General features: G+C 28.9%; 1 protein-coding gene across 1 annotated transcript in view; it reads right to left on the bottom strand.

Moving 5' to 3' along the window:
- LOC107437756 (pancreatic triacylglycerol lipase) overlaps positions 1-2,426 on the bottom strand; it is a 35,681-nt gene extending 33,255 nt beyond the window's left edge. The window contains exon 1 of the mRNA XM_043047797.3: positions 2,178-2,426. Within this exon, the coding sequence (XP_042903731.2) occupies positions 2,178-2,289 (112 nt within the window). The 5' untranslated portion in view covers positions 2,290-2,426. The remainder of the gene's footprint in view (positions 1-2,177) is intronic.
- Between the last annotated feature and the right edge of the window lie 11,396 nt (positions 2,427-13,822).

Genomic DNA, 13,822 nt, shown 5'->3' with positions numbered 1-13,822 from the left:
TAGTCAAGAATAACTGAATAATTTCACTGGTCAACAAAAATAGGCACGGAATACTCTGACTACGATTATGACAACTACAAATAAAACGTTAATCCTTTTCAAGTATATTTATATAATGCTTGAGGAAATTTACTTTTGTCTAACATATTGCATACATTTGAGAAATGGTTCCATGGCAAAAAAGCGTTTAATTTTTTAAGTAAAAATCTGTTTTAAAAAGTTAAAATAAGATTATCGTTTGCTTTCAAAAACTATAAGAAATTGCATCTTATAGATTTTGGAACAAAATTTTAAAATGAACTTAAGTAACTAAACTGTTATAAACCTACTTTTTAGCGCACCTAAGTATGTTATGCTGGAGTAAGTTAAAATAACATAAAAATAAATATTCATACTTGTCTTAATTTTATAGTTAAATTCCTAAAATAAGACATTTAAGAGCAAACGATGTTTTGTATCTCGTTATAGACAAAGACATATCGATTGCATTTTTCGCTGGTTATTCAAAATTTTATTCAGAAAAATTAGTCATGACTAATGATAATTTTTTATACATTTGCATAATGAATGATGAATAATGACTAAATTTTCATATGAATAATCATTCAGAATAAATTTATTCTGAATAAATTTAGTCATGAATAAAATTTTCGTGAATGATGCCCATCACTGGTATTTACTCAAAAGATGTAATTTTTTTTTAAAAAAAAAGTTGTTATATGGATTTGAATGATTGTTTTCAATTCTTAGAATTTTGTGGATTTGCCATGTACCTAAGTTAGTAGCGAGCAAAGCGAGCTTGGTTTGCGAAGCAAACCATATAAGATTGCGTAGCAATTTTCGGGGGTTGGCGAACGTTAGCAAGAAGGGGGCGCAGCCCACTAGTTAAATACTAATTCACTAGTATATAAGACATGTTAACTTAATTCTATCATGAGGTACCTTATGATAGATGAAGGTTGGCATGGTCGATAATTAAATCCCCTCACGCTCTTCATTTTCACAAAACTGAGACTTTTCTCCATATTGACATTCTGCGCCATTTTCGAAATAAGTGTAAACCATGCGGGCTTTAGATAGGTTAAACTTGACCAAACAATCATGAGTAACAGTTGCAAACTCACAGCAGTTATAAAAATAGAATATTATTTGCAAAAAAAAACAAAACATAATTTCATATTACGAGGGAGCTTTCGAAAAACAACCTTAAAATGTATAACTCATATGAGATGGTTGATGAGAGAAAATATATTAGATGAAATGATATAATATGAGAAAATATTTATTGATATGATAAAATGATACGATAATATGAACTAATATACATTAACATGATAAAATGATATAATTAGAGGAAATGAAATAATGTAATTTCATATAATCTAGATCGAATAGTTTTTTTTATCTTGTATGATATGAATCTTCCATAATTCAATTTAGAATCATATTAATTTTCAATGTATAAAGTAGTGAAAAGTAATCCTACTTATAACTGAAATAATGTCAAGGATAATTTGAAACGTACGAAAGCTTATAAGTGGATTAGAAAAATTGAAAAAATTTAATGTTTTATGAAAATTTAAAAATATTAATTTTTTAAAGTTTCATATTTCTGGAAATATTATTCGAAACATGTGCTTCCAATTTTAAAATTTTTCATTCCAAATTACAAAAATTAATATTCAGCCGAAGTTTGTAAGCTTTACAATTCGAAACGTTTTCAACCATTAGTAAAAAAAATAATGAAAACTAATTTTTTTTTACATAAATTTATATTTTGATAAATAGGTATTAGAATTGTACGCAAAAATGCTTAGATTTTCTTAAAAAGATTTGCTTAAGAATCGCAGCCCCTCATCAACCCCGATGATTGTTTCGAAATAATTGTTATTTCATGGCATAAAATTTTTTTTTCTTACGAAATTTGAAATTTTATTCCTAAAATGCTGAAAATATTAAAAAGAATTTTGTTTGGTTGGAATGTATACTTATATTATTGCAATAAATTTAATTAACATGATAGTAATATTAAATCTTCAGAAATTAACTTTTATCATCCATACGAAAGCTAGTTTGACCATCTGCATAACTATAATTTAAATATTTTTAAACTCATAATCATGCAATAAATATTGTTTATATTCTAGTTTCTGTTTTTTAAAAAAAAACTTACTTACTGTAGTTATAGGCATTGTCCGGATACACATTTTTTACGCTTACTTTATCACTTAAATCATCACTCAAAGCTATACTAACTAATGATGCCGCAAAAAGTAAAGTCAGGCACATTTTTACTCAACTTTTCAGTCCAAACTGAAAATAATTTAGTTTAATAACTATATTGAAAAGTTGTATGACAAGTAAAAAAAAAACTACTACTTCAGTCCAAACTAAAAACAATTTAGTTTGATAACTATATTGAAAAGTTGTATGACAAGTAAAAAAAAAAACACCTTTTTATTATGTTTTTAAATTGCTATGTCATAATTTAAAATGACTACCGCATGAGTTTTAGTTATTTCAGAATTCATAATTTATTATTTCATGTTTCTCGTACTGCAAACTGTTTAAATGAAATAACTGCATTTGCCAGATATTGCGGATATATTTAAGATCAATTTAGTTTTTAATGTGCAAAGTAACGAAACATAATCTAAGGTTAGATTAAGCAAGATTCGTTTCAAAGATAGTATATGCAAATGTTTAAACACATATATTTGGAATTTATTAAACGTACGTCTGTCCTCGAGGAAAATAATTGTCATTTTCATTTTTCAAAAATTGCCTCATCATAAATTTAAATGAATTTTAATGTTTTTTTTTTTTTTTTTTTGCTCTTAAATGCAAAACTTGCCATTAGTTATATATGAGATTGTTGTGGAAATGAAAATATATAAGATGAGTTGATAGGTAAGAGGAAAATAAATAAGATGATATGATATCATAATGTGAAATAATGTAGTTTGGTATGATAAAATTATATCTATCGATGAGATGAAATAATGTAATTTCATATAATCTATTTTCAATAGTATTTTTTTTATCTAGAATAATATTAATTTTTTACAATTTGCTCTAGAATTAGATTCTTCTTCTTCTCATTGGCACGACAGCCCAGGATGGGCCTTGGCCTTCTCAACAAGCCTATGCCAAGACATTCTTCCCTTAGCCAAGGTTCTCCAGTTAAATTAGATTAATTTCTTATAATTTGTTCTAGAATTAGATTAATTTTTTATAATTAGATCTAGAATTATATTAATTTCCAACGTGTAAAGTAGTGAAAAATAATTCTGTTAAAATAACATTTGTATCAAAAATGATTGATAATGCGTATGAGTGTATGGAGAATCAGAAAAATTTAGGAATATAATGCGAAAAATTAAAAAATTGAAATCTCTTAAAATATTATTCGACCAAAAATCCAACACCTTCCAATTTTGGAATTTTTCATTTAAAACTGCATAATTTAATATTGTGTAAAAATTTGTAAGCCTCACAATTTAAAAAGTTTTCACCCGTTAGTTTTTTAAAAAAAACTAATTAACCATCATGAAAAATACTTTTTATATTGATTTATCTTTGGATAAACAGACCTTAAAATTGTACGCAAAAGCATTACGAAAAAAGTCGTTGCCGCTCAACTATCCCGATGGTTTTGGAACACTTCATGAATAGCTCACCCCCTCATCTATTCCGATGTCTCCCTACGAGTTCTCAAAGTTCCGAGCAGGTGTTTAAGAAGTGGAGATTGTTCTATTTTTCTTATTTTTATTAATTTATTTATTCTGAGATTAGGCTTCATCTTTGAGATAAGAGATTCGGACGAAGAACGGACGCTGTATCGATTCAGAAAATATTTTTCTGGTGACTATTTTTGTTGTATTTGGGAGGAGACATTTATAATTTTGTCAATGAACACAAGAAAGCAGTGGCGGCTCTGGAGATAGAGCGATTCCCCTTCCAATGAGATGAATTGCTTTCGAATCCTAGCCGTGGTTGGGCGATATGAATTCCGCACCCAGCTCGCATCGACCACAGTGCTGACGTAAAACATTCTCAATGGTAGACGGATCACGGGTCCCCTTGTCGCCAGGCTAGCGAGGAATGTTCTCGTAGTTTTTCCTCTCCATGTAACATAAATGCGGTTTTATTTAATCGAAAAATCCTCTAGGAAGGCAAATTTCTGCCATACTTGATCCAGGAGTACGACGGAATTGAAGATTTGTAGTCGTGAACCCAAGATTGGGCCGACTGTTCAACTACGGTTAGGAAGTAAAATATAAAATATGAACTCTATAAAACTGTGCATAAATTTGTAAATAGAATTACTTATTTCAGAAAATTCTACTAAAATAAACCAGCTTAGATAAGAGTGATTGTTTTGCCTTTCAAAATGTACCGAAATCGTCACATTATTATCTAATAGTATTTCATATATTTAGATCTATTGGTAAACAGAATTAATTTATCTAAGTCATCATTTTTTAAAATACCATTTATATTGTTATGACATTTAACAGATATCTTTAACTGTAATTTATAACAGTATATCTATGTTATTTGCACAAAAATAATTGTTGCCACTCCCATTAAGTTGATCATTTCCGTCATGTTTTCTTTTAGTCAATTTTGTATTACATTATATTTTGAGTTTCTGAATCTGGCAATTTTATTTTATGTTCTTTTTTATGTTTTATAATATTAAGTAAGAGAACCTACGATACGTTACGTTTTAAGGGAATTTGTACAATTTTCATCTTTAGGTTGAACGATTATGCTTTCAACAAACTTGTAAATAATATATTATGTAAATAGTCCTGTTATTCTGTGTGTTGTATTGTGAAATAAAGTAATTTGAAACAAAACAATTCTTGAGTCAGAACAAAGTGGCGTCCGTGACATGGACTTTGTACTCTGCAATTCGATGTGAAATGGAATACGGCAAAATTACGAACAAGATATTACTTTGTTAAGGATAAAACGGGTACGAGTAATTTTGAATTTTGGCTGCTTCTGTTATATCTTTTTTTATGAAGTATTCTTTCATGTAGAGTTTATACGTTTGATTTGAATTAAGTTTAAGAAAGAAAAATAAATCGAGATTTAGAATAAGTAGAAACTGAGGGCTTATTAAGTGAATTTAGTTAATAAATGGACTAAATATTATTTACATTAAGAATATGGATAATCTTAAAGTGAAAAGAAAGATTCATTAAGAACAACTTCTACTACTACTTCGAATAAGTTGGCACAATATTTGACGAATGTTATTAAACTGTTGCCAAGGATATTAATCAGTTGTACGCACTAAGGTAACAATTGCAAGATAAACTTTCTCGTTTGGATGAAATTGAAAATGAAATATCCTCAGTACTCTTAGCAAAATCTGAAACCATTCCTGAATACGAAACTGATTCTGAAGCAGTGGAAAAGTTTAGAGATAATTATCTTGAACTAGACGCAAAAGTCGCAACTTTTTTAAATAAGGACTCTGAATTCATCGCCAAAGGTTCTTTAGAGGATAATGTCGTGAAAGTAAAAACTACTGATATTTGATTTCTGGTGGGCATAAGGAATATCTCACATTCTGGAGCATTTTTTCAAAAATTCATGAATCCGAAGATTTACCTGCGATCGACAAGTTCTGATATTTATACCAATCTTTGGTACCCGAATCCAAGGCTGCAAGATTAGTTTCCAGTTTCCCAATAACAGCAGAGAATTATCCGACAGCCATTAAATAATTGAAATTAAGGTTTGGCCAAGAAGATTTTTCAGTACAAATTTGCGTCGAGATTTCCTTTCTCAGTTATGAGGTGCTTCAATTCTTTATTTATGTTTTGTCTTTCTGGAGTACTTTCTTAAACTGAATCAATCTGATTGTGATACAAAAGATCTTATTTGATGCAGTTTTAATTTCCATACCTGTGAGTCTGCCTAAATTATTAATTCTATCTCCAACGTAACGAATCAGGTGACCATCAAGACTGTGACCAATAAGATGGATATTTTCTGGTTCCAATCCAGTTTGTTCCTAAACAAATAGAAGGTAAGAACTTAACAATTTGTTAACTAGCATTTTTACACATAAACTGTATCATGTCACCGGCTATTTTTGTAACTGAATATGGAAGTAAAGTGAAACATTCTAAACGATGAGAGCAGTTTTAACAACATTCTATAACAGGGGTTTCCAACTGGCGACCCGGCGGCCGCATTCGGCCCGCGAGCCCTTTTTTGTGGCCCGCGAGCTAAAATATATTAGTTGTCAATTTTTTACGGACAATTTTCGTAAAAAGTCTATATGGGTTTAAAATACTTTTCTCGTTAATAAAAACCTAATTTCTTCGTTTCTGTAAAATTTAACATACCAAAGGTGCAAAGAAATTTATTTCTCAGGTTTTGCATCCAAGAAAATATTTATTAAAATACAAAAATAATCGTGTATGTTGTTCTTTTTTATTTCAGTTTTTTGTACTTTGTGAATATAATTTAGCATGTGCTTATTAGAATTTTTCTCGAAGAAATTCTCCGATTTAACTTTTTGAAACCACTAATTTTGGACGAAAATATTTACACACACATTTGTAAGTTTTACATTTAAAATGTAATTATCTATTCTCTGGTGATTGCAGCAGACAAACCTCAATTTTCTCATTGAATATTTTGAGTGCTAAGTTTTAATACCGAACTTTTTAAAATTTTACATCTTATTACATTAATTGCTTAATACATAAGTGCACATTGAAGTTATTGTAGCCCGAATTTTTATTATTTATTTAATATTTTTTAAAATATTATTAATAACAATTAAATATTTTTAAAAATCTACCTCTTATTTTGATCTGTAATTCAATACTTTTGTTTTGTATAACTTCTTGTTTTGTGAAAATCTGACAGTAATATTTAATGTCCCTTCAAACATAAAAAAGGCATAAAATTTTGATAAACTTGAGGCCCGCCATTTGATTCGTGTTTTTAATTCTGGCCCCCGGCCTCGTGTAAGTTGGAAACCCCTGTTCTATATCGTCCTAGATTTCATAAGTTGAAACAGATAATGCAGGTGCAATGACGAGTTAAGTCGTTATAGGTCAGCAACGTTTAGGCATGAAAAGACGAGTTCTCTCGTCAGCGGTTGTTAATAATATGTTAAGTTTAAGAATGTGTTATTTAACATTTCTGTGAGTTTTAGAAAAATCAATTTATTAGAGAGATTTTGCATTCTTTAGTTAAACACTGGTTCCACAACCAATTTAGTCATTTTTCTTTCTTTTTCGAATCAGACTTAGTTTATAATACCGTTTAATTTCTTTAGGCTAAGATTTTTAATCAAGTTCTTATTCACAATTTAAAGTAACGCCATTCAGTGAACGCCATTCAGCTTTAGAAAACGAATATCTGTCATCATTAGAGTTCCGTTCTTTTTATCACGATGAAATGTGTATTCATAGAATAAAAATGAAGCTTTATATTAATTTTGACACCTCAACTATGGCTTTTTTCCTTTTGATACAGTATGAAAAATATGTCATCCAATTCAATATTTGAAATATCGGCTTCATAAGTACAAAAACGAGAAACAATGATTTACACAACTTCTCTTGTATCTTTGAAAAACGTCTTATTTATAAGATAAATTAGTTATTCTATGCTTACTACCATACACGGCAATATATTTACTTACGCTATTTGTAACTGAATTAAAAGTGAAAGGACTGTACTTTTACTTGTACTTTGTTACTTTTTAAATTTAGTACTTTTACTTGTCTCTCCATAACATTTCTGAGAAACAAGTACAAGCATTTGTAACGTGAAAGTCAAAAGAAAGCGTTACTTTCTTTTGAAAATTTGAAAAACTATTCCTCAAAAAAAATTATTTTTTTGAAGTTTGTGAAATATTTCTTTTAAATTTATAAATTTTACAAATTCTAGTTAACTTTTTTTCCAAACTCAAGTAACTAGATTTTCCATTCCAAAATTTCCTAGTACCCAACTAAACTAACTAGATTTTTTTCTCCAAACTAATGTAAGTTAGGTATTTCAATTTCCTGATAGGAAGTGGATTTTTCTTTTGAACACTCGCTAACTTTTTTGTAAAAGTCACTACAAATGACTGCAAAAATCTGCTAGAAAAAAAGTAGTTTTAAAATTAACATAAATTTAAACTCTTTTTTATATGCAAACATTGAATTTTGTTTTTCTAATTTAGTGTTTTTCTGATATTTTCATTCACTATTTCAATGAATTTTGTGATATTTTCTTGCATTTCAGAGTTTTAAAAATTGAAATTTAATGCTTTTTAAATTGAAAACAAAATTTTTTTCTTATATATTTTCTAATGAAAATTAAGATTAATTTAAATTTTTGATTTCCTCAAAATGTTTCTCAAAATCGTAACTAATTTTTGTTAAATTATGTTACTTCCTTTTGTTACTTATGTTATTTTATTAACTTTTGATTTAATGATCGGATCTTCACGTTCTCGGGATCAATCTTAATGGTTCAAGGGGTGACTTCCAATATGCTAATTAGTACAGACACTTAATTAAGTTATGAAATCAAACCTAAAAACGTACTTTCCCTCAATAAACATTTCTTTTTTTATTGGATTTGGATTTCTATATCCAAAGTATAGGGGGCAGCTCCAATCTGGGAGCTATAATCTTCATAGCTTAGTCAGGAGTGAGATCCAAAAATGTTAATCTTACTTTTGTTCATTTCGCTATTTATCGATAATTTTTTCAGCGAATTGAAACATTTTTGCATACAATTATAAAATTCATTTTTTTGTTTAATATTTATTATATAATTACTAAAATTATTATTAATTGATAAAATAATTATTTATCCATAAAATTATAATTATAATTATGAAATTATCATTATAAAATTATAATTTTAAAACTATAATTATAAAATTATCATTATAAAATTATGATTTTAAAATTATAATTATAAAATTATCATAATAAAATTATAATTATAAAATATATATTATAATACTTATAAATAATATAACAAAATTATATTTATAAAACTATTATTCATTTTGATAAATATTTATTTTTATCATTTTATTTAAATAAAGGTGAAAAAATTTTGAGTTGTATTGTAAAAATTTTTTGTGTTAAATTATCTTTGGATAAACGAATTTTAGAATTGGGAGCAAAAGTTTTTCCCTTCACCAAAACATTTCTCGCGCTACAGCGGAACTCGTAAAAGATCAAACTATAGGCACCATATTTTCCAAAAAATGGCAACCCCCTATATTTTAGAGTTCAGAAACGTTATACTAAGTAATTAAAACTTAAAATTGAGAGATGAGTAGGAACCGAAAATTTTGCCAGGTACTCGGCGGAATTTAGTTTTTTTTTTTTACTCTATCCGGTTCAGGAACATGGCAAAAATTTCATTTGTTTCAAGACATACAGGTAGAAAGTGTGACCTTGAGAACTTTATTTATACAATTTTAATTACAAGAAGCATAATAAAGAGTAAAATGTTACCCCGTTTCAGTTCAAAGTGAACAAGAATCTGCTGTAGATTAATTTCAAGATGTATTAATTTAACTTTAGAGACTCAAAACTTTCTAACTCATTTAGATTAAATCAGGTTAGCACGTTTTCAATAGTATATACATCAAGATGGCTGTATTCATCAAATATCTCTAAAAGAAAGAAAAGTTAAAAAACTACAAATTTTATAACAATGTTAAATTAGCAAGTAAATAATATTGTAAAAATCTGTAAAGATAATAAAATTTTTAAAGTTTCCTTACTGCAAGTGATTTTGGATGACCTAAATATCCGTGAAAGAGTACTTTTGTTGGTAAATCATCTTAGAAAGGAGAGCTTGACAGTGATTCTGGTGTTGGTTTTAGGTGGTAGGGCTTCTTTATATTGGATCGTGCATACAACAGAAATTTCGTGTGCAGTTCTTGCGGCGGTACAGTTATGGGTCTGTAAAGAGGGTGGTACCAGGTAGGACCAGGGTATAAAAAGATCCCAAATCACCAAAACATTTTGTGGTTAAATTCAATGGAGAAAAAAATGACATTATTTAGCATTTGACGTAAAACCTTTACTACATAATAAATATACTACGTAATAAAAGTATGAAAGTGATTGTTATATAATAAATGCGAAAATGCATCGCTGTGTTACGGAAACGTGTTGGAAAAAAAAGAATGTTAACATTTGTTAGATTTAAAACATTTTTTTGCATGCAATATTTAACCCTTTTAAGACCTCGATGACACGATTTTGCCTTCAGGGTGCATGGTATCCTCTATGTAGCGTCTCTTTCTGACACCAGCAGCTCATGATCACACGATTTTCCCTTCATGGCGCATGGTACCCTCTATGTTGTGACTCTTTCTGACATCTGCAATGCATTATCACACGATTTTCCCTTCATGGCGAATGGTATGCCAATATGAAGTGACTTTTCTTGACACTAACAGCACATGATCACATGGACGTGATTTCAATTTGGAACGTTTTATTTTTAATTTTTAAGTAACCTTAAAAAATGGTTGTTGAGTCAGTTGATAATTTCGACTTATGTCTCACGGAGAATAAATCTTCAATATGCGAATCTAAATTTATTATTATTATTTTATTTCTTCTGGGGTATTTAAATATGTAACCACGTAGTCAGATTTTTCAAAGGGATTGACCACGTGAATTACACACGTACAGGTTTTCTGTTTTGATTTTGAGGAAGTCTGAAAAGGATGAAATTCTTATTTGTTCATGTGGGAATAGACTTGTTGCTTGTATTTTCGGATTCGCTGGATAATATTTTGTATGTTTTTGGTCAGTTTTGTAATTATTGTTTTTTTTAAATATCGTGAACTTTTTATTACAGTATATTCATGTACTATCCATGATAATAAACTGCAAATTTCAAAGCATTTCATTGAAATAATAATTTCAGGTGAATTTGCAAATGGAATTAGACTTAAAGAGAAAAATCGCATGCATATACTTCTATGCGGTTGAGTCCGGGGAAGCGTTTTTTGTCCCCTCTCTTTTCATTGGTCTTAAACAGATTAAAGAATTATTCTTTTTGAAATTATTTTCTCATATGACATATATATATATATATATATATATATATATATATATATATATATATATATATATATATATATATATATATATATATATATAGAGAGAGAGAGAGAGAGAGAGAGAGAGAGAGAGAGAGAAAGATTTGATTTTAGTTCTTAGCGATAACCTTAAGAATTGGTTTATTGGCATTTTTGTGTAATAAAAAAGTAACCACCATTATCTCTCACACATTTTTTGAGAAATGTTAAGAACAAAATTGAAGAGCAATAAGAGCTTTTTATTTAATACGGAAATTTAGCATTCGTATTTGGGTTAACGCTAAAGTAGAATCATTGTTTTCGTTTCTGTTTCTTGAGACACGTAATTAGGTTAAGTATAAAATAATAATTATGCAATTTTGCTGCATCATGTCTAGTAACAAGCTTGACGTCTAAATTTTTAAATTTGTTTTGTTGGATAACTTTGATGTCATTAAATTTCTCAGTTTCATTCAATTCTGTTGACGACTTTCCAGAATTTTAGGGACAAAGAAAAAAACTAATAAAAGTAGAATTATGATTATTTTGTTTTTATGATTATGTTGTACATGTAAAGGACAGCAAGGCGGCTCACTTACATATTTTTAACCGTTTGAGTGGGGCGAAGAGCTATCGCGCTTCGCTTGTTAATACCAAAAATGCGGAAAAGCGTGATAGCGCTTCTCTTGTTTTGTACCGAAAATTTAATAAGTGAGAATAAAAAGCAAAATTGCTTAATTACATAATAATTAGTGTTATTTATAACCATTTCTATTGTTCGCACTATTAGCATATATATAAGAAAACTCTTCAGCACTCAGTAGCCATCGTTCGTATACACCCTTTGTGTAGTTCTCAATTGCGAGCTAAAGATCTTAACCCTTTCCAAGGCCGTGGTAAGTATACTTGCCACCACTTTTCAAAGTCCATGGTGAACTTTTTTTTCCACTTTTAATTTAGGTTTCCATTTGTTAATTACTTCAGCTTTCTTGAAGTGCGTTTGAATAAAATTGGTAACCATTTGTTAGTTTAAGAAAACGTATAAAAGTTATAAAATACATAATTCTTTTTGAAGCTTGTAGCAATTATAAAATTTATCTTATAAATAACGAAAAATGAAAGTCAATAAGTTATTAATAGGTCGTGGTAAATATACTTACCACCAATAAAATGGCATTAAAATTTAGATTAATTTTTTAAAAGCTACATGAGTTTTTTTTCTTATATCCATTGCTATTCTTATATCAATTTCAATTTCAAAAATACTTTACCTTTACTAGAAATAAATTACCCGTTAAAGGGTTAATTGTGTAATTAAAAATTTTGATGTCCAAATTTTGAAGTCGAATATAACTTCTGTCTGCTTTATCTTTGGTGAAAAAGGAAGATACTCGTTACCTATATTACTCAACTGGCAAAAAAAAAATTTATAATCCACTAGAAAAGGGAAGAAGTTTGGAATTGGAAGGTGAACTCCAGCTGATATAGAGTTGTGCTGGAGTAAACTGTTCATTCTAGTTAATTATAGCGAACTCATTGCACGCGTAGGTGGCTAGACAGATCATAAAATTTATTAACTTTTATTCAATTACATTCATTGAAGTTAACACATCAGAAAAAAAAACCTCCGATATTAGCTCAAATCAAAGATGGATTCAGAAACTAGTACGATTTTGGGGACAATTTTTACATTTTCCATAACGTAATTTTTACATTTTCCACGGCGGGGAGGGTGATTAGTACTCCCCCCCCCCTGACTATCCTTTTTGTGGAGGAGATTTTGCTTGGGAAGTATGTGAATACGATGAGTTACAGAGATGGAACCGAAATTATATAATAAATTTAAGAAAAAATTTGCACTTTGTTGGGAGCATTTGTTTTAATCAATTATTCGATAAATCGATTGGAAAAAACTTTCTTGTTTCAATTATAAAGCAAGACAATAACTAAGCAGTAAATGTAGTCAAACAATGTAAATCTGTAGTTCTAATTTAAGCAGTGGTTTTGCAGATTATTTTATAATGACAGAAGAGTAAAGAGCAGTTAAAAATCAGTTAATAGAAGAACATCCGAAAAAATATCAAATGTTGTCTCGTTATTCAGTCGAAAAGTTCGTGTGAACCCCGGAGTGATTCTTGGTCATGCTAAAGCATTGGAGAAAACAAGTGCAAAATACCCCATTAATCGAGTCCTATGCAAAGTGTATTCGATTCCTAAAAGAAGCCTGTCTTTTATTCAAATTAATATATTTTCGTGTCAAATACCTAAAAAAGTTATTATTGGTTGGATAGATAATGAAGCTTTTCATAGAACGTTGACAAAATCTCCTTATGAATTTAAACATTTTGATTTAAATTTTATTGGAGTGTATGTAGAGGTACAACCCGTACCTCACAATCCATTGAAACTCAACTTTTCCCAAAATCAATACATTCGTGCCTATCAAACTCTAGTTGATGGAACGGAACGAATGGTTCAAGATAGAGGAATATTTATTTCCAGAGAAGACTACAAGAACGGAAATACATTATTTGGATTTAATCTCTCCTCAGATCTATGTTCAGGAGAACATTTAAATCTGATTCAGCATAGCAATTTGTGTTTAGAACTGAAATTTACCAAATCACTAGAGAAAACAGTATGCGTTATCGTTTTTATCGAATATGAAAATTTAATTAAAATTAACAAGTGAAGAAATATTTTATTCGTCTTCGGAAGTTGAAGAATGGA

Source organism: Parasteatoda tepidariorum, chromosome 9 (genome assembly GCF_982258835.1).
Source record: "Parasteatoda tepidariorum strain Cologne lab strain chromosome 9, Ptep-v5.0, whole genome shotgun sequence".
NCBI classification, from domain to species: Eukaryota; Metazoa; Arthropoda; class Arachnida; order Araneae; family Theridiidae; genus Parasteatoda; species Parasteatoda tepidariorum.
This window is presented reverse-complemented; position numbering and strand designations above follow the sequence as displayed.